We start from the raw sequence: 19,362 nt of genomic DNA on the forward strand, positions 1-19,362 counted from the left end.
GAAACAGAGGAGAGAACATGACTCCTTGCCTACTAATCTTCCCATGCTGCTTTTCTTTTTTTACAAGCTTTTCCTCCCACCCCTATATCCACAGTGACTGTTGATTAGCCCATGAAATTATCTGAAAAACAGGTTTGATCTTGAGGGGTGGGGAGAGTCTAGGAAAAGAAATTAGAAGAAGGATGGCTGACTCAGAGCAGCCTTTCAAGCTGGAAATGGGACAACTTCTCAGGGCAGACAGGAAATAACCAACTCTCGACTGGCCACCAATAAGGCACGTGCCGTCTTCATTCTGTGGGTGCTCAGTATCTCATACTGATCTGAACTGCTGTCAATTACCTACCAGCAGAAACACATCTTCAAAGTTTGAGGCAAGTTTTAAACAGTTTCAGATCAAGAAGCACATGGATGTATTTCCCTTTCAGAACATCAACATTGAATTTGAGCTTAAAGAACAGCTAATTAATAATGTTCTTGCTCCTTGGCCAAACTCTAAAATTATTTTGGGGAACTGATTGAAAGTTGTGTTTATATAAGCTTGCAGTGAGCCGAGATCGCGCCACTGCACTCCAGCCTGGGGGACAGAGAAAGACTCCGTCTCAAAAAAAAAAAAAAAAAGAGATTCTATCCAGTGAAATCTTTGGGGATCTCAGACTACGGATAGCAACCTAAGACGGGGATTGACAGACTTTTCTAGTAAAGAGCCAGATAAGAAATATTTTAGGTCTCAAGGGCCATGTGGTCTCTGTCAAAAGTCCTTGACTCCATTTGTAGCACAAAAGTAGCCATAGATTATATATAAGGGAATGAGCTTAACTGTATTCCAATAAAACTTTATTGGTAAATACCAAAATTTGAATACCATCTAAGTTTCACATGTCATAATATAATCTTATTTTATTTTTTTCTCAACCATTTAAGTAAGCAAAAACCATTCCTATATCATGAGCTGATATATGACAGATGATACAAAACAGGTGATAGACAGAATTTGGTCCATGGGCTATAGTTTGCTGACCCGTGACTAGAAACTTTCCAGTTAGTCATATTTTTTGAAGACTTCCATGTGTCAGTTGGTTATCTCAGACCCCGTCACCAAGTGTGTTATGCAAAACATTTTAGAAAGATTTTCTCCTTCTACCAGCTTGCTTTATGTATGTGTGCATGCCTGTTCAAACAATGTTTTATATAAACTTGTTGATGTTTCTTAAAATATGGTAGACATGTTTTTGAACATCGGCTACCTTGATAAACATGCTAAACATAGAATTACCTAGCCCCTAAATATAAGCACCTGCTATGATCTTAGAATGTAAATAGCTCAGAAGTTGTAAACACGCTTATGTAAAACATAATTTGTAAATAACAGATGGCACTTATTTACTAAGAATATGAAGGCACTGATGAGAATGAAGTAATCTTGGACCAACAGAATGGAAGGTGTGTCAAAAATGTGCAGGTTCCAAGTTAGTATGAAAACATGACCTACCGGACCAGCAGCGAGAAGGCCATCTCACTGGCTGTGAGTGCTGAGAGCTGGCCGTGGACCATGGCATGCCAGCCATCGGGCAGTTCCAGCTCCTTGTGCAGATCCGGGCATAGATGGGAGACTAGTCAATCCACAGAAGAGATGAAAGTGATTCGTGCCTGCCACCACTCCCCCTGCCCCACCCGCTTCTTCTTTTAGCTCAGAGAGCCACTTATTTTAGCTTGAAGGAAAATAAATGTGGATGTGTGCAACTGGGCTCTAAGTGCCTGGTTTTATCATTCACCTCCACTCTGTGACATCCTCAAACTGTGTCTTTACTGTAACCCAAGCCCAGCATGAAAATACAGCACTAGGTTATCCAGTGCCAGGCAGTTGTCACATCTGTTATAAAGGAAGTGTTGACTCAACCCGCCCAGGAACCACCACCAAGAGTAAAAGGTCTCCAGAGATGGGATTGGACCTTTTAAGTTATTTACATTAGCAATTGATCTGGAACTTGAGTCAGAGTTGATCCTTGCTTCTTAAAAGAGAAATTCTTTCATTTATTCATATCCTTTCTGTCTCTCTCTTTCTGCTGATTGCCCTCTCTTTCCTTTTTCACCCTTCTCTCTCCCTCTCCCATACACGCAAACACATATCCACACGCATTCTGTATCCAGAGAATCTAATTTTATCTTCAAACAATGTATCCTAAGGGACTTTTCTCTAATTGTGATTGAGATATCGTTATAAAAATAAGAAAAGTCCATTCTCACTCCTTAACTGTATTGGAATAATATCTGGCCTGCCACAGTGGCTCACACTTGTAATCCCAACACTTTGAGAGGCCAAAGTGGGAGGATTGCTTGAGCGCAGGAGTTTGAAACCAGCTGGGGCAACACAGTGAGACCCCGTCTCTACAAAAATGAAAACATTAGTCGGGTGTGGTGGCTCATGCCTGTAGTTCCAGCTATTCAGGAGGCTGAAGTGGGAGGATTGCTTGAGCCCAGGAGGTCAAGGCAACGGTGAGCCATGATTGTGCTACTGCGCTTCAGCCCAGGTAAGAGAGTGAGACCTTGTCTCAAAGAAAAAAAAAAAAAAAGGATTTATCTCTGGGATTTAGGCATTGGAGTTGGAGATGAAGGACATAATCTGTTCTGATCACATAACAGGTAAAAATGGCTATCAAGTCATCATCTGCAGGAAACATGGTGAACATAGGTCTCTGACACAGATTCCAAAGGGGATCCCATCAGTCATTCCACATTTTCCGCTGATCAACACTGAACATTATAATAAGCATTTTTTTTTAATTTTTACAAATCATCGATGCTGGAGATTTGTATTATAATGCCCAGATACATAGTGTTATACACTAAGGATTTATCGCCTCTCCTTGCATGTGACAATTTAAAATCTAGACCACAGTGATTTATATATCATGGAAATTAGAAAAGAAAATACCTTTTAGTGGTTGATTTCAAAGCATCTTATAAGTTCTGTTCAGTTAGGTTTTAAAACTCCTGCTGAGACCTAAGGCAATTTTTAAATGGATTTTAATTTGGGGAGGATATGGATAATAATTTGTTCCTACTCTGTTAACATACTCATGATAAAGCTGGGGAATTATTGTGGGATAATTCATGGCAATTCATATCAAAATGAATTATTCTCTGCACTAGTGTTGTCTCCCCATCCCAGATATTTAAAGTTATTTTACCTGTGTTTATTCATTTGGGGGCTGAAATTTGGAAGTCAGTTTGCACATCTTTATCTCGTGGTGTTCTCTGTTCAGCAGGTTGGCTGCAGTTTCCCTTGGGTTCATACAAGTTTGCAAACCTTTTCCCCCCATGCTTGTATCTTGGATTATTGTCTTTAGTGGGCCTCTGTATGAGATGGTATGAAGAGGCTGGGGTTTACAATATGATTATGTAAGTTCATGTACCCTATGTTGGGTCTAAGAAAAAAAGTTATACATGACTTTTTTACCCCCTTCAAACCAGAAAACTAAATCTGAGGATCCCAGTAGGTAATTTTGAAGTGTGTGATCATTCTGTAGAGCCAGCTCAGTAAGCATTTGTTGAAAACTTAAGTTTAAGATCTATACTTTCCTTTCCTTATGTACATTTATGAGACCATGCTCATATAAGAATAGTTTTGTGATGGCCGGACATGGTGGCTCACGCCTGTAATCCCAGCACTTTGGGAAGCCGAGGCGGGCAAATCACTGAGGTCAGGAGTTCGAGACTAGCCTGGCCGACATGGCAAAACCCCGCCTCTACTGAAAATACAAAGACTAGCAAGGCATGGTGGCAGGTGCCTGTAGTCCCAGCTACTCGGGAGGCTTGGGCAGGAGAATTGCTTGAACGCAGGAGGCAGAGGTTGCAGTGAATCGAGGTTGCGCTACTGCACTCCAGCCTGGACAACAGAGCAAGACTGTCCAAAAAAAAAAAAAAAAAGAATAGTTTTGTATGTATGTGTGAATGTTTTTCTTAAAGACAGTTTGCTGAAGTGAGGAGTTGACTATAGCTGCTCTGAGACTTGACTATTTAAAAATTGAGGCCGGGTGCAGTGGCTCACACCTGTAATCCCAGCACTTTGGGAGGCCGAGGCAGGTAGATCACCTGAGGTCAGGAGTTAGAGACCAGCCTGGTCAACATGGTGAAATCCCATCTCTACTAAAAATACAAAAATTAGCCGGGTGTGGTGGCACACGTCTGTAGTCCTAGCTACTCAGGAGGCTGAGGCAGGAGAATTGCTTGAACCCAGGAGGCAGAGGTTGCAGTGAGCTGAGATTGCACCACTGCACTCCAGCCTGGGTGACAGAGCGAGACTCCGTCTCCAAAATAAATAAATAAATAATAATTGAATGCCCATTCTCCCAGTATTTGGTGGAATGTGATAAGTAATATAGAGTCTTCATTACTTTGTTTTTCTTTGCTTGCTTTATTTTAATGTTAAATGTGTAACCTTTCTCCTCTTCCCCACCATATTTTTCTCTGCATTGTCATCTGTAGTCCCTCTCTCTGCCTTTCCAACTAGCAACCAAATCCTTCTTTGCTGATCAGTCTATTACTCTGAGAACTCTGATGATAGCACTTAAAATATATAACAGTTCCCTTTCTACATGAAAAAGCCGTAAAACCTTCATGTGCAATAGCTAAGGGAACATATATAGTAGGAGAAGAGGCTTTTGCTCCTGCAGGCACCTTGCAAAGGGGACTATTTTTCTTATATGATATAAATGAAATCTTCACTCTGCCCACTTTTACACCTACGCATGTACTGAGCGTCTCCAAGGAGACAAGGAAACCCGGAGTCCAGTGATGGTGAATCCTCCCTGAGACAGCAGGCTAGAGTCTCAGGCAACTCTCCCAGGCGTCTTGGCTTCCAGATGCCCCACTCAGCCCCTTTTCTCGAGGCTCTTCCAGGCAGGCTTTGTCAAATCTGCCTCTCCCTTCACAGATGAACTAGCCCGTGCATTACATCTGAAGGGCTGGTCGTGGTGAGTTCAGTAGGCAGAAGGCCTCCCTGGGACACAGGGGTGGATGCAGTAGGGAGGTGGGATAGCGGGATTCCACTTTCCCATGGTCTTTTCTTTGTCACTCATCTATCGGTGCTTGTGTTTCTTAGCTTTCCTTTGCACCTCTTAAACACAAAGGCGCCACTCAACCTTACGCAGTATCTTAAAAATATTAGTTGTTACAACTCTAGTTATGAGCACAGTTCAGTGAGCATGTCCTTTTGGGAGAAGCACTGCTCTTGCACATTCCACGTTTTTAGGTGTCTGCTCAAGAACATTAATCCTCTAGACTACTCTGTTTTCTCTTTCTTCTGAGTTCAATGCACAGGGACACCCAGGCCCTCTTACCTCTCTTCCATTCCACCATTGTCCCTGTAACTTTTCTTGTAAATATCCATGTTGTTTTCTTATATAAATGAAGTACCTGTTCCTTTTTAAGGAACACACTACCATCATAAGTCCATTATGCTAACTTTCTAAGACTATAGCCTCAGGTCCTTTTCATGTATTGATGGCATCTATGTATGCCTCTTCTTTGATGCACAAATAATTTGGTTATCATATAGAAATTATTATTGATATAATAAGAAGTCTCCTGTTGTGTCTAAACTCTAAGCACATCATTTAATGAGCATTCTGGACATCTCTGCCGTGTGTACATTCTTGGTTCTCAGCTGCGTTGACTCAAGTAACCCAACTTTTCGTATGACTTTCTAGCACGATATCCTCAAACTTTAGTTTTCTGTTGCTGGTCCTCCTGCCATCTTTGGAAAGGTGTGTTGCTAGCCATTATTCCTGTTCTTAATTCTTTGGCAGTGAATGTCTTCATGGGGGTTTATTGATGACATTGGTTTTTTCTTTTTTTACTTGAACTTTATTTTGTTTTATTTTATTTTATTTTTTGTGATGGAAGCTTACTCTGTTACCCAGGCTGAAGCACAGTGCTGCGATCTCAACTCACTGCAACCTCTGCCTCCCAGATGCAAGCGATTTCTCCTGCCTCAGCCTCCCAAGTAGCTGGGATTACAGGCATCTGCCACCACACCCAGCTAATTTTTGTATTTTTAGTAGAGACAGGGTTTCACCATGTTGGCCAGGCTGTTCTCGAACTCCTGACCCTCAAGTGATCTGCCTACCTCAGTCTCCCAAAGTGCTGGGATTATAGGCGTGAGCCAGAACGCCCAGCCTACTTGAACTTTTAAAAGATTTGTCAGTCATATGTTAAACATTTTAGAGGACTCTTCTGTTTTCTTCTGCTTTATCTCCAATTCATACTACCTCCCCAATGTCTACCTTTAAGGAAAAACCATCCCATATTGTAAGCTTGAAAGGGTTATTTATAAATAAACGTAACCAGTTTTGTTCAGAGATACATAATGTTCCTCTTTAAGATGACTAGAGATCAGATTTGCCAAATTTTCGTCTCTGATTTCTATCAAGGTCATCCTAGGTATGTCTCATCTGTTTAATCTTCCTTCCTACATAGCCTAATCCATAGTATATATTTTTTTTGTGGTCCACCACTTAGTTCTTTCTCTTTATTTGGATTCAGATGGGGTGAAAGTATTACTTTCAACTTGAGTCCCCACATTTCCCCAAGAAGAATTGGGGGAGGGTGAAGGTGACCCTGAAAAGGGCCCTGTAGTGTCTCCCAAGTTTTCATCTTTGCTCGGGTCCCTGCTGGTCTCTCTGTCATCTTTCTTCAGAGTCCCAATCACTCATGGTCTTAAATTTCATGTCAGATCTTTAGTAGGAATGAAATGTCTGCTTAGATGCCTGTGGAACTGTGGATGAAATTGGCCAAGTCAAAGGAAACGTAAACAAATTCTGGAAAGTTTTCCAACTAAGACTGGTGGGAAGTTTCGTTTGCTGTTTCATTTGCCAGGAAATAGGAAAGTCAGGACCCAGGCCCAAAGCGCACTTCCTGGAATCCTTTTTTATGAAGCGTCCTCTGAACCTGTGTAGTAACGCAAAGGATTTTCTTCTGTTTTTCCTTCCAGGCACTTCAGGTGGCAAGACAGCTCCTTCTTCAGCAGCAACAGCAGCAGCAAGTTAGTGGATTAAAATCTCCCAAGAGGAATGACAAACAACCAGCTCTTCAGGTAACAATTCTTTTTCGTTTTAAATTGACATTATGCCCTTTGGGATAACTGATAAGCAGTTCAGGAGTAGATTGTGTTGAGCATTGCAAATCATGTAAGAAAATCTTCTGTGGAAAGTGCATTTTTGGTTTACCAGCAGGGTGTAACATTTTGGGGAAAATGTGTATTTGACCAAAAGTTTTATTGTCAGGAGTAAGATCTCCTGATTAGTGAATATAATAGAAGGATAAGGAGTTAAGTGTTGAGTTGCTAATAGGCAGTGTAGGTTACCAATGAGAAAAGTTCATAGTACTCAGAATTGTCACCACATTCTCTTATGTTGGGTCTAGAAATGGCATAAACACACACAGACACACACCTTACTTTAGTGTAGTCATCCTCAATTGGGAAGATTTTGGCACCCCCCCGTCCCACCCCCCACCCCCGACCCCGCCACCAGGAGACAATGGGCAATGTCTAGAGACGTTTTTGGTTGCCACAACTAGCAGGACAGAGGTGTTGCTCGTATCCAGTAAGTACAGGCCAGGGATGTTGCCAAACATCCTACAATGCACAGGACACGACACACCGTGATTCATCCCAGAATGTCAATAGCATCAAGAACTATGACTCGGCCTGAGGAGGATGTGGTACTTTTCATATTATGGCTTGTAATGATTATAATGTATACCCAGTTCTTCAGCGGATATGTTCAGAATGTTTTTAGGTCAATAATTTTTAAATGGCAAGAAATTTTTATGTAAAGATACAAAAATGGTTGTTCTAGCAACTTCTGATTTCAGGCACATTGAAGGCAAGGGGTTAATGGAGAAGAAGGAGTAAGTTTATAAAAATCTAATTTGGGGCCAGGCATGGTGGTTCACGCCTGTAATCCCAGCACTTTGAGAAACTGAGGCAGGCGGATCACTTGAGGTCAGGAGTTTGAGACGAGGTTGGCCAACATGGTGAAACTCCATCTCTACCAAAAAATACAAAAGTTAGCCAAGCTTGGTGGCGGGTGCGTGTAATCCCAGCTACTAGGGAGGCTGAGGCAGGAGAATCGCTTGAACCCGGGAGGTGGAGGTTGCAGTGAGCCAAGATCGCACCACTGTGCTCCAGCCTGGGTGACAAGAGTGAAATTCCATCTCAAAAAACAACAACAAAAAATCTAATTTGGGTTTTTGACTCAAAGTAGAAAATTGTAATAGAAACTTCCAAGAAACTTGAATCAGGGTCTTCATGCTCACGTCTAAGAGAGGGCACTTGGCACCCGGGTCCCAAGTGGTTCAGACTACTTTCGTAGCTGAAGGTGGGCATCGCTATCACAGGAGGGGACAGAATCTGTAAGTAGTAGCTAATAGGTGTATAACTTGGTGCCAATTAATTGGATAATGAGGTCAACCTAAATTCTAGCTTGTGTTTACTTTTCACAGGTCAGGGTGAACCACAGCCTATTCCCAGATTATCTGCAAAGATCAAACTGACCTTGACCAACAAGTTCTAGTTCTTCTGCATGACTTGGGAAACTCACTTTCCAGAGAGAGTTCAGCATTATAGTGACGCTTTATTGGAAAAGTTGACAATCTGCCTTGTTTACTAACCCTTCTGTAAACACTTATTTGGTAAACCATCACCAGCCCATGTGCCTTGGAATGCGTGCGCATGCAGGGGACATTTTTAATGAGGTACAGTGCCATTGAGGGCCCATGTCAGGTGCTATAAGAAGTGCTTTGTTGTGCAGATGTCTTAAGAACAGCTCTGGAGGATGAAATATGACTATGTTGACCTTTCAGCTGTGAGCTTATTTGTCAGGATTCAAATAAGTTGAAAGGATCAAACTGAACAGTTTCCGTAGTCAGACTGGGAATTGTGTTTCAGAGGTCAGCAGCGGAGGCCACACTGCAGATTCCATAACATAGCCAATTGTTGGTACATATTAAAGTACTGGGGCATCTCCTGTGGACAGAGACACAATTAAAATTCTAATTTATTAATGTATACAGGGAGCTAGCCCAGCCTGTCACTCAGTGATTCAAATGATGGTCCATTCTTTTTGTCTCCCTCTTGGAGCTCTCGCAGCCTTAAAAATACCCCGAGTCCTCTTGAATTCATCAGGCCTCAAGTGCATTAGGAAAATGAAAATATATTATTGGGGGGGAAATCTTACACATAGTAGAGCTTTGGTTGGAGATAATAAAAAAAATACACACATACACAATCTGTCTGATCACAGTGCTCTTCAGTATTGAATATCATTTGTGTTTTTTTTATGGTAGAATTATTTTCCCTCATACTTGCTTTTTAAAAACATATGGCATTTTTAGGTAACTTCTTTTCCAAGATGAACGAAGTTCCTTGAGGGCTAAATATAAGAAGTAAAGTTTCAGGGGATTTCCTTTTGAGGGCTCTTTTTCTTCTTGCCTGGTACAGGGTTTTTAGCCACCATGCAGAAGAGGATGATATAGAGGGCTCTGTTTTTCTTGGCAAGGACAGCGTCAAAACCAACCTCACACATTCTGCTGAGCACTCCAGTCTGTATAAAAAGTGGGGGGAGAAGGGGTAATCTTGAACGCTGGTTTTGGTAAAGAAGATGTCTTGAGTTTTTCCCCTACGCCCCAAGTAGAGGAGTTGCCAAGCAGAGAATTTAGACCAGCTTTAAGATTTGGCCGGGGGAAGAAAATCTAAAAGGCTGGCGGACTGGTGTGTGTGTGTATCACAGACGATTGCTGAAGGACCCCTCCGCTGCCTGATAGGGTCATGCGCGTTCAGTAGGCTTTATTAGGTTGGCTGGCCTTCCACAAACAGAGGAGAAATTACTATCCTAGGTCACATGGTATATTACCTCATTATAAAAATATGCATATAGACTTGGTGATTCACAGAAGGAATAACCTTCATCTTTAAATATATCTTGCCATACTGCATCCTTGCTGAGGCATCTCCGCCGGAGTGGCTCTGAAATGAAAGGGAAGTCCTATAGCAAATCTTAACAGTGCTCATCTCTGATCTTCTCACCCTTCATAACTACACTGAGAGACCGATTTTAGCAAATTTCAGGTCTTCTGCATAGAGGAAGGCTTGACAGGGAAGCAGGATTTGATCTGCTGATAGCTTGAGGGAAAAAAAAAAAAAAAGAAACCCAAATCCCCAAATATACTGTGACTCATATTTTAAGCATATCTCACACTTCCCTGCTTTATGTTTGGCAGCGCTCTCTGGTTTCACAGGCTGATGATACAAACAAAAGAAAATGGAAAGTTAGAGAAGGCTATAAGTGGTTACTCGATAGAGATCATAAAATGTAGTCAAACATCACCAATTTGGTCTAATTTCAGGGAGATGAGAGTAAATAAGAGAGAAATGACACTCTTTGCAGATCCACATACTGAACCAAATCTGAGCTGGTCACATTCTTCGGTGATGTGGTTTATTAATGAAGGCATTAATCGGGTGTAGATATTGCTTCTGAAGTTCTTGAGAAATGTTCTACTTAGTAACCAAAATTATCTTTTTACTTAGTCTGTTCATTTGCTTTGCAAATTTTTTTATGAATGATACAAATGAAAATTGAAAATTGGCCCCATCATAAATTCAGAATCAGAACGATCTGAATTAATTAAGTGCAAGTTGGTGAACATTTCCAAAGCAGGCTGGGCATGGTGCTGGTGTTCATGGGATACAGAACTGTTGAAGATACACACCCTGCCTTCAGGAGGCTTATGAGTTATAAACAAATTAACAAGGTTTTGCTGCAAAAAGAAAATTACAGATGAGTGAAAATAGTAGGCCCTTTTTTTTGAGATAGAGTCTCGCTCTTTCATCCAGGCTGGAGTGCAGTGGAGTGATCTCGGCTCACTGCAACCTCCGTCTTCCAGGATCCAGCAATTCTCCTGCTCAGCCTCCCAAGTAGCTGGGACTACAGGCATGCACCACCACGCCCAGCTAATTTTTGTAATTTTAGTAGAGACTTGGTTTCACCATGTTGACCAGGCTGGTCTTCAATTCCTGACCTCAGGTGATCCACCTGCCTTGACCTCCCAAAGTGTTAGGATTACAGGCATGAGCCACTGCACCCAGCATAGGCTCTCTTCTATAAATATTTATATACTTCTGAAGATTGCTTAAACAAGTGAAATAAATGCTTAACAGTGCAGGTGTACTCATAACCTCGAAAATGCGTAACTTTACTGGCTGAAGATTAATTTGTGAGTAGATGAGCAATTTTATTGATCAAATTTTGGAACTTTGACCACCGTTTCTGGGTAGTAATTCATCTTGGTTCTTTAAGCATTTTAGTTGTTGGCACGAGTAGATAAACTGGAAGGAAATCAAATGACACATTTTCTCCTAAGAAAGAAAGAGTACATGTGTATTCTGGCAGCATTAAAGTTAGGAAAGAAAGTAAACTTTGTGTGTTGCCTGCAGTGGAAAGCTCAGCAGCTTCAGGCCCTCTATAAAGAATTTGAACCTGAAGCCAGTCATCTGATAGTTTTCCCTCCTGCCCATGCCCTTCCTTCCAAGGTGATGTCATGTGTGAGCCCCTTACTCAGAAGGCCATTTCGCTGGAAGGAAAGTGAAACCCACTTAGAAGGCCAGCCCTTTAGTCGACTTGGAAGCTCAGGGTGATCATGTGGATTCTTTCTTTAAGTGGAGGACGTTAAAATACAAGATTCAGCAGGTGTTTTTTTTAGCATTTTTATTTGCAGTTATATAAAACATGCTTTAGGCAGCATTTTGCTTTGCATTAATGCGACATATAATCTTAGTAGCTAATGTCATTTCCACGTTATTCACTAAAGAATAAATTGGCAAGAGGAAACCTGTAAAGGAAACTACAATTTTGTGTTGTTGATAGTGAAATGGAATGGTTTTAAAGTACTGACCCTTAAGAAATAGCCCTATGCACTGATTAGTAAGGAGGATAATTTAGGAGAGGGAGGCAAACTTTTTTTTTTTTTTTATGTCTAGAGTTAACATTGTCTAGAATTGGCATCCCTAGCATTTTAAATTGATACAAAGCATTGAAATTTTGATACCTTTAAGATGTTACTGTTATCACATGACTTTCGAGAATCCCAAAACCCTAAAAGTAAGTCTCGATAAGAAATAATAAAACAGAAATATTTTATAAATAGTTCTTAAGTCTTCCCTGTTACATGCACCATTACAAATATGATAGAAACAGTGACCCTTCCTCCCAGAAAAATGCACTTGAACGCAAAATGTCACATACAGTTTTAGGGATTTCATGAACCTCAAGAAGTTCACCTTGGGGTCTAGGCTCATACTCCTGCTTTAAGATTTTTTTTTTCTTTGATAGTCTGTTTTGTCCTTGCCTCCAAAATTTGGGTGCAAGTTGTAATATAATGAGTTAGTTCGTTTTTGTTATTTCAACTTCAGCTGTACATAGGTGGCCCTGTGTCCCAGTCTGCCCAGGATAGCCCACTCCATGGCTATTGATTGGTTTTGTTTATTCATAATTGTCACTCTCGAAGGTATCCCCATGTGCAGTGGCTCACACCTGTAATCCCGGCATTTTGAGAGGCTGAGGCAGGTAGATCACTTAAGTCCAGGAGTTAGAGACCAGCCTGGGCAACATGGCAAAACCCCATCTCTACAAATAATACAAAAATATTAGCCGGGCCTGGTGCCTGTACTCCCACCCTACTCTGATGGCTGAGGTGGGAGGATTGAATGAGCCCAGGAGGTCGAGGCTATAGTGAGCCATGTTGGTGCCACCGCACTCCAGCCTGGGTAACAGAGCAAGACCCTAACTCAAAAAAAAAAAAAAAAAAATGCCTATTTGAACCAGGTGCAACTGCAATGGTGTGCACCATATCTCAGCTACTAAGAAGGTCGAGGCCAGAGGATCTCTTGAGCTCAGGAGTTTGAGGCCGGTCTGGGCAACATAGCAAGACTCTATTTTGATTAAAAAAAAAAAAAGTGGCCGGCTGTGGTGGCTCACACCTATAAACCCAGCACTTTGAGAGGCCAAGACGAGCAGATCATGAGGTCAGGCGTTCAAGACCAGCCTGGCCAACAAGGTGAAACCCCATCTTGCAAAAATTAGCTGGGTGTGGTGGCATGCACCTATAGTCCCAGCTACTTGGGAGGCTGAGGCAGGAGAATTGCTTGAACCTGGAAGGCAGAGGTTGCAGTGAGCCGAGATCACACCACTACACTCCAGCCTGGGCGACAGCGAGATTCTGTCTCAAAAAAAAAGAAAAAAAAAATAAGGAACTCAGTTTGGACATTTAATTATATAATCACTAGTTTCAATGTATCTTAAGAATTACAATGCAAATGTGATGCTAATATTTTATATGTAATCATGTCTTTGCTACCACATGCAAAGTGTGGTAGATAATGAATGTTTAGTCAGTGCTGAACCTGGGCCAGCTCCTTAGCTACTCTGTAGTACAGGCACTGTCCTTAAACCATTTAATGGATGAGGAAAGTGGAAACAGAGAGGTTAACTGACTTGCTACACAGCACAAAGGTAGTAACAGCACCAGGATGGGAAGCCAGGTTTTTTAGAACCACAGATAACCAGTATGCCGTCAAGAGGTTAATTATTGCCTCTCTTTTTATGTGTGTTTACTCAGCACCTACTGAGTGTCATATTTTCCATAAATAAGTAAATTACTCTATTTTACATATTACAAGCAAAAAAAAGACAGCTGAAACCAACAAAAGTCAGTTCCACTATAAATATCTGGATTTCAATTAAGAGGACGCAGATCTGCATAATTACCCTAAGTATATCTTTATTTGTGTGTGTGCATGTGCGTGTGTGTCTCTGTGTGTGTATGTGTGTGTGGTGGGGACAGAAAGAGGTGAACAACAGCAAAGCAAAATTATTTCTTATTTTCAAGTCTGAAGTGCTCTTATGAGCGTCCATGTGTTTGGAACATGGACTAGTATGTTGTAATCATTGTTGGGGCTAGGAGGTGGAGAGGGACAGGGGAAAAAACATACTTGACTGGTCAAAAATGTGTAAATTGCTGACGAAATGACACATGTAATTAAGAGTGCTCCTGCCATTTTACCTTGTGGTTTACACCTCCAGTGTTGAAAAAGAGAGTGACTCCCACCTCGCTAATTACCATTATCACTAAAATGCTAGGGTTGGAGTCATTAGTTCCATGTGCATTTAATTAGAGGAAGGCTGAAATTGGATTTAACTTATTACTTTTTCATGGATCACTTTCTTGTCATCACTTCAAATTGGATTGCAGCCCCAGGTAACTAATTATGAGAGCCACAGGATCAAGAGTGAAAAAAAAGGTAATTAGGAATAACACTGTCGGACCCTTGCTGGTCGTCCACTTGTGCTTCGGGGAGAGGGGAAAAAAAAGAAAACGCAAGCCATATTTTGTAGTATCACAGATTAAGGAGTTAGAGGCATGTACAGTTGCTAGGCATCATGGGAGTCTGTCACCACCCATAGTGGTTTCTGTGATATACAGCTGAGTTGAAGATGTCGAAGCAACGTGGTTCCACAATCAGCTGCTTAATACCTAGATTAAACTTGTAAAAGCAACAGATTGGTTGTAGGTATGAGGCATCTCTGCAACTGTGTAGACTGGGGGCCTCACATATATGATTACAACAAAGCTGTCAAGATGCCTCTGAGCCAAAGTAGAGAGTATTTTAAGTATAGGGAGTTAGAATTTAATGAACATATTAATGCTCCAGAATCATCATTCATATCTGACAGGAAGATGTATCAGTCAGCACAACAGTCAGGTTTAGGGTTTATACATCAGGAAGTTTTGTCAAAGTTTCCAGCGTACGGTAATGTTCAGGACATTTACTTTGCTTTGGATTTGCTCCCTCCCTCCCCTCCCCAAATGTTGTGGGTGGGTTTCCTGAGGTTCCATTTCTCCTTCCATCCCTAATGAAAATTCTTTAAAATAAATTATATTGTTTCCATGTGCAGAACAGAATTCAGAACTGTAAGCAATCAATTTTATTGACACCATCTGAAAAAATGATGACAGTTCGAGGATGTGAAAGAATTGGATTTTTAAAGTCCCCAGGACTAAGTGTGGCAAAAGAAAAAAAACTGAACTGTAATCTCATTACTCAAAAGTTCTGTTAGACTCTCCTAAGAAGTGATTCTTCTTAACGAAAAAAATAAAAGCAGCAGCAACAGCAGCAGAAGGGCGGCTTCTTCTTGGATAGGCTGTGATCCCACAATGAGGTCTTGCTATCAAGCCTATTGGCTGCCTTGAAGGGAGAAAAGAGCTTCTTGGTTTCCCACGGCAGTGAATCACCAAGCAAAGATGGCTCGAGTTTCCTTAAGTTGTTTAAAATTGGTTTTAGTGTTCTGTTAATGTAAGCAAATAATCATGATTTTAGTCTTGAGTGACTTTCAGGCCTGGGCAAGTCAGGCTTGCTCAGTATTCTCCAGTGCAATGGGAATATAGACGGTGATGCACGCCCCCGATAGAGACCACTATATCATTATCCCCAAAGTGGTAAAATACTCTTCCTGGAATTTTGAGTCTTTTTCCTGTGTGAGTCTTCTAAGCAAAATCTCAGAACCAAAATAGTGATCATCAAGTCTAATGTAGAAAATTAAAGCCTCTCTCTCCCTTTTTTTTTTTTTTTTTTTTTTGGGGAACATCTTAAGTTGATTTAGAATTTTTGTACACAATATTCGTCTGTGGTTGAAAGGGGGCACACTGAGGTCAAGTGATGTAGTGTTTTCCATTTTTCCATATGAGTCTCACAGTGTGTGATAAAAGCAAACTCCTTTATTTTGTAAGTCTGCAAGAATTTCTGCTCAAGTGCAGAGGTCACGTTCCCTGTCAATTTGAGTAGCCAGCATTTTTTAACTACTGTTTTTTCTTTTGGTGTGTCTTTTCCTCCCTCCCCCCACCTTGCTATAAACCGTGGCACTTTCCTGACACATGCACAGTGAGGTCCTCCAATCTGAAACTCATTAGCACACAGCATTGGACCCTGTCCAGTGGTTAGAAAATTTCCTGGATCCTAGAATAATAGCATTTGGTGCAATACCATGGACCAGAAGTGACAATGGAGGTAGTCGCACTCCCCTGGCACCCTGCCCAGTCAGGAAAACCAGCTGACCACACAACACAGTGAGACATAGGTTGTGCATATAGGATGGGCTCGAAAAGTTTGGTCCTTAGAGAAATACACTTTTAAAATCACGAGGCAATATCTGTTTTCCCTACACTTACTATTTCTATTGGGTCAGAGATGGTTATCAACATTCATTGCAGGAACATGAAAATAAGCTATTAGAGAAAGTAGGATGAAGCTCAATTTCCACAATATAGTATTTTTCACTTCTGTAACTATAGGTTATTTTCAGGACCTATATTTTCATTCATTCATTCATACATTCATGCATTCATTCATTCAAACTTTACTCATTGAACTTCACTATCTTGAGATAATGTGACCAGGCTGCAACCCCCTACCCTGACATTAGAAAAATTCAATAGTTTACCCTAAGTCAGGTTAATTTAAGCCAGGTTTTCAAACAGGAAACTGAGTCCCAGAAAGATAATATTATCATATTAAATAGTAAATACTATATAGTACCTTCTAGGAGCCAACTACTGTACACCAACCATATGGGGTAAGTTCTATTATTATTCCCATTTTACAGGGGAGGAAAGTGGAGCATAGAGAAGTTAACTTGTCCAAGGCCATACAGCTGATAAGTGGCAGAGCTGGGATTCTAGCCCACACAATCTGGCTCAAGAGTCTATGCTTTTATCCATTACACTCTGCTGCCTCTCCCTGAGCTACCACCTGGGCCCCGCAAACAGGGAAAGCAAAAGGAATGGAATCAGAGTTGCTGATGCTTAATGCTCCTCGCTAACCACCAGACCACATCGTCTCCTAATTTGGACATATGTTGATGGGCATATTTGAAAAATAGTGCTTATAATTGAAATATGCACTTTCTAAAGGGAAATGACGCTTGGGAAAGAGAAGAAAGACGGGTATTACTCAAAGCCTGCAGACAGCTCTGCAAGTAATTGTCTAAAGGCAGCCGTTGAAATTGAGAAGCAGTTTGGAAAATGTACAGTTTGGGAAATTTGTGTACCGATGTAATTACGGTAGTTGTGAGCTGATGTCATGCCTAGTAACTGTTTTTGTATTGCTTGGGCCTTTGTTACTGAGCTGTGATATCATGAGCAAACTATTATAAACATAGCATGGATATAGCATGCTTGTGTAACAAAAGATCGGGAACTTTTATTAAGTTTGTTTTCCTTGTCATATTGTAAAAATTTATTATGTGTACTGTGTATATTAGAAACAGATTTGGGTAATTCTGTCTAAATGAAGTCATCCCGGCTATTTCCAGACTGTCTGTTTTTGGTTGTGAATAATTTTCATACATCAGATGGTTGTCATATTTAGTCGCTCTCAAAATTTTAAAGAGAACATATCCCATTTTGAACTTTTGGTGGACTTCAGCCACCTTGCTGTTGGGATTGTTTGAGTTTGAAATTATTGACCAGTAAATTACAGGGACTGAATACTAGTCATTTCTAAAGGGTCTAGGGTTGCTGCCTTCTATTCAGAAGTTCTCTTCTTCAACAAAAGAACAGATTTTTAACTACTTAAGTAGTGGAATTTAAAGCTGCTGGACACAATTGGGCAAAGAGCGCCAGCGCTTGTCCTTTTACATTATGTCCCATTGAAGAACTTTGGTAAATATTCAAGCAGACAGAGCTCAACATTTAGCGGTGCTCATGGTAAATGTGGAGTTTAAATGGGTAGTTCCAAAACTTTGAATGACTCGATCCTTCCCAGCTACTCTCCTCTAGCTCCTTCTTTTGCTGCCAAGTTTTTAGACTCAGAATATTGTGCCTGCTGCTTCCTTGTGGTGGTTTTTTTTTTTTCCCCCCAGTCACGTTCTTTCCTAAACTCCTCCCAAGTCTGGCTTTTCTCCTCATCATTTTCTTGAATTTTATTATCACTAAATTTAGTGGCCATGTCTCCATCCTTCTAACCTGTCCGGCCTCCTTAGTAATACATTGCATGGGCTAACTTGTGTTTTTGGAAATTGCCATCTTTTAAACTTCTTCAAATCAGTACCCCTGGCCTTCATGCTATTTTCTTTCTGCTTCCCAGTTCACTTCTGGAACACAAGTTCACTCTTTCCCCCAAGTTCAGTTTCTTTGATCCCCTTTAATTTCAGTGCATCTGGGCTGTGTGCTTGTTCTAGAATCTTCACACACATGGGTGCCCCCAGACCTGTCGTACTGCTCCTAAGTGCCTACCTGTGGTTCTCTCTTAGCTCGCCTTCACATGAATTTCAGTATCTCTAATCCAGCAGATCCCTTTTGTCCCCAGGTCTTATTAGTCACAGTCATTTGAGTCATCACTGACCTAGGAATTTCCTTCATCTTCAGCATGTTATTCATCCTCACATGTGCCATTTTTCCTTCTGCTGGTATTTTCTGTCCGTTCCTTTTTCTGTGTTTCCCCTGCTGCCACCTTATTCTAGAGCTGTCCCTTCAGGTGCCACCTGTTTGGATTTTGGCAAAGACTTTTTCCAACCCGTCACCCCCTCCCCTCAAAGAATCTTCTGTTCTTTATGCATCGCTCACCTCCTATCAACTGCTTGTTGCCTCTCCTCGAACGCCATGTCATTCTGCTCTTCTGAACCATTATGTATCATACCATGTCTCCATCCTGCTGCCTTCATCTAGTTAATTAGCATTCCAGCTTTGCATTAAATTAGATGTCCCGAGAAGAAGTTTATAGCCTTCTGACTGGGGAGAGGGGAGAGAGTCATGAATTCAGAGTCATCATTCTTTTGTAAGGAGCTGGATAGAAGCGCAGTCCATTTGGTAACGGTTCAGAGTCCCCAAAATCCAGAATTGCAGATACTGTGTACTGTGTTGCCTGCTGTTTAGAAAGAAGACCTTTGGTGATTAAATTGTGTGTGAGTTTAATTTCAGGAGAATATCTTTGTCTGCTTTCTTCAGAAAGAAACTAAAAACCACATGATGTGAAGGGCTGTCCCGTTCCTAAGTTCTCCACCATGTGACTGCATGCTTCTCTTCCATTGGTATCTACCACTGCCCCATAGAAGGTTTCTTCTGATCGCCTCTGACTATAAGACCTTAAGGCGAGACAGTCCCTTGTCTGCACATGGGAGAGCCGCTTTGTCAGACTTAATGAAATTGCTTTCAATAAGACATCAGTGAAATTATGTCTGGTTTGCTGTTTGTTTGAGAGCATAAAGGGATTGTTATTTATTCTAGAAACAGAATGAGAGTCTGAACCAC

At 41.2% G+C, this 19,362-nt stretch overlaps 1 protein-coding gene across 10 annotated transcripts in view; it reads left to right on the forward strand.

Annotated features, from left to right (window-relative positions):
* Positions 1 to 19,362, forward strand: part of FOXP1 (forkhead box P1) — a 439,375-nt gene that overhangs the window by 274,423 nt on the left and 145,590 nt on the right. For all 10 annotated transcript variants that reach the window (XM_063630740.1, XM_055260630.2, XM_055260626.2 and 7 more), the window contains one exon: positions 6,992 to 7,093. In XM_063630740.1, coding sequence (XP_063486810.1) covers positions 6,992 to 7,093 — 102 coding nt within the window. The remainder of the gene's footprint in view (positions 1 to 6,991; positions 7,094 to 19,362) is intronic.

Source organism: Symphalangus syndactylus, chromosome 21 (genome assembly GCF_028878055.3).
Source record: "Symphalangus syndactylus isolate Jambi chromosome 21, NHGRI_mSymSyn1-v2.1_pri, whole genome shotgun sequence".
In the NCBI taxonomy this organism is placed as follows: domain Eukaryota; kingdom Metazoa; phylum Chordata; class Mammalia; order Primates; family Hylobatidae; genus Symphalangus; species Symphalangus syndactylus.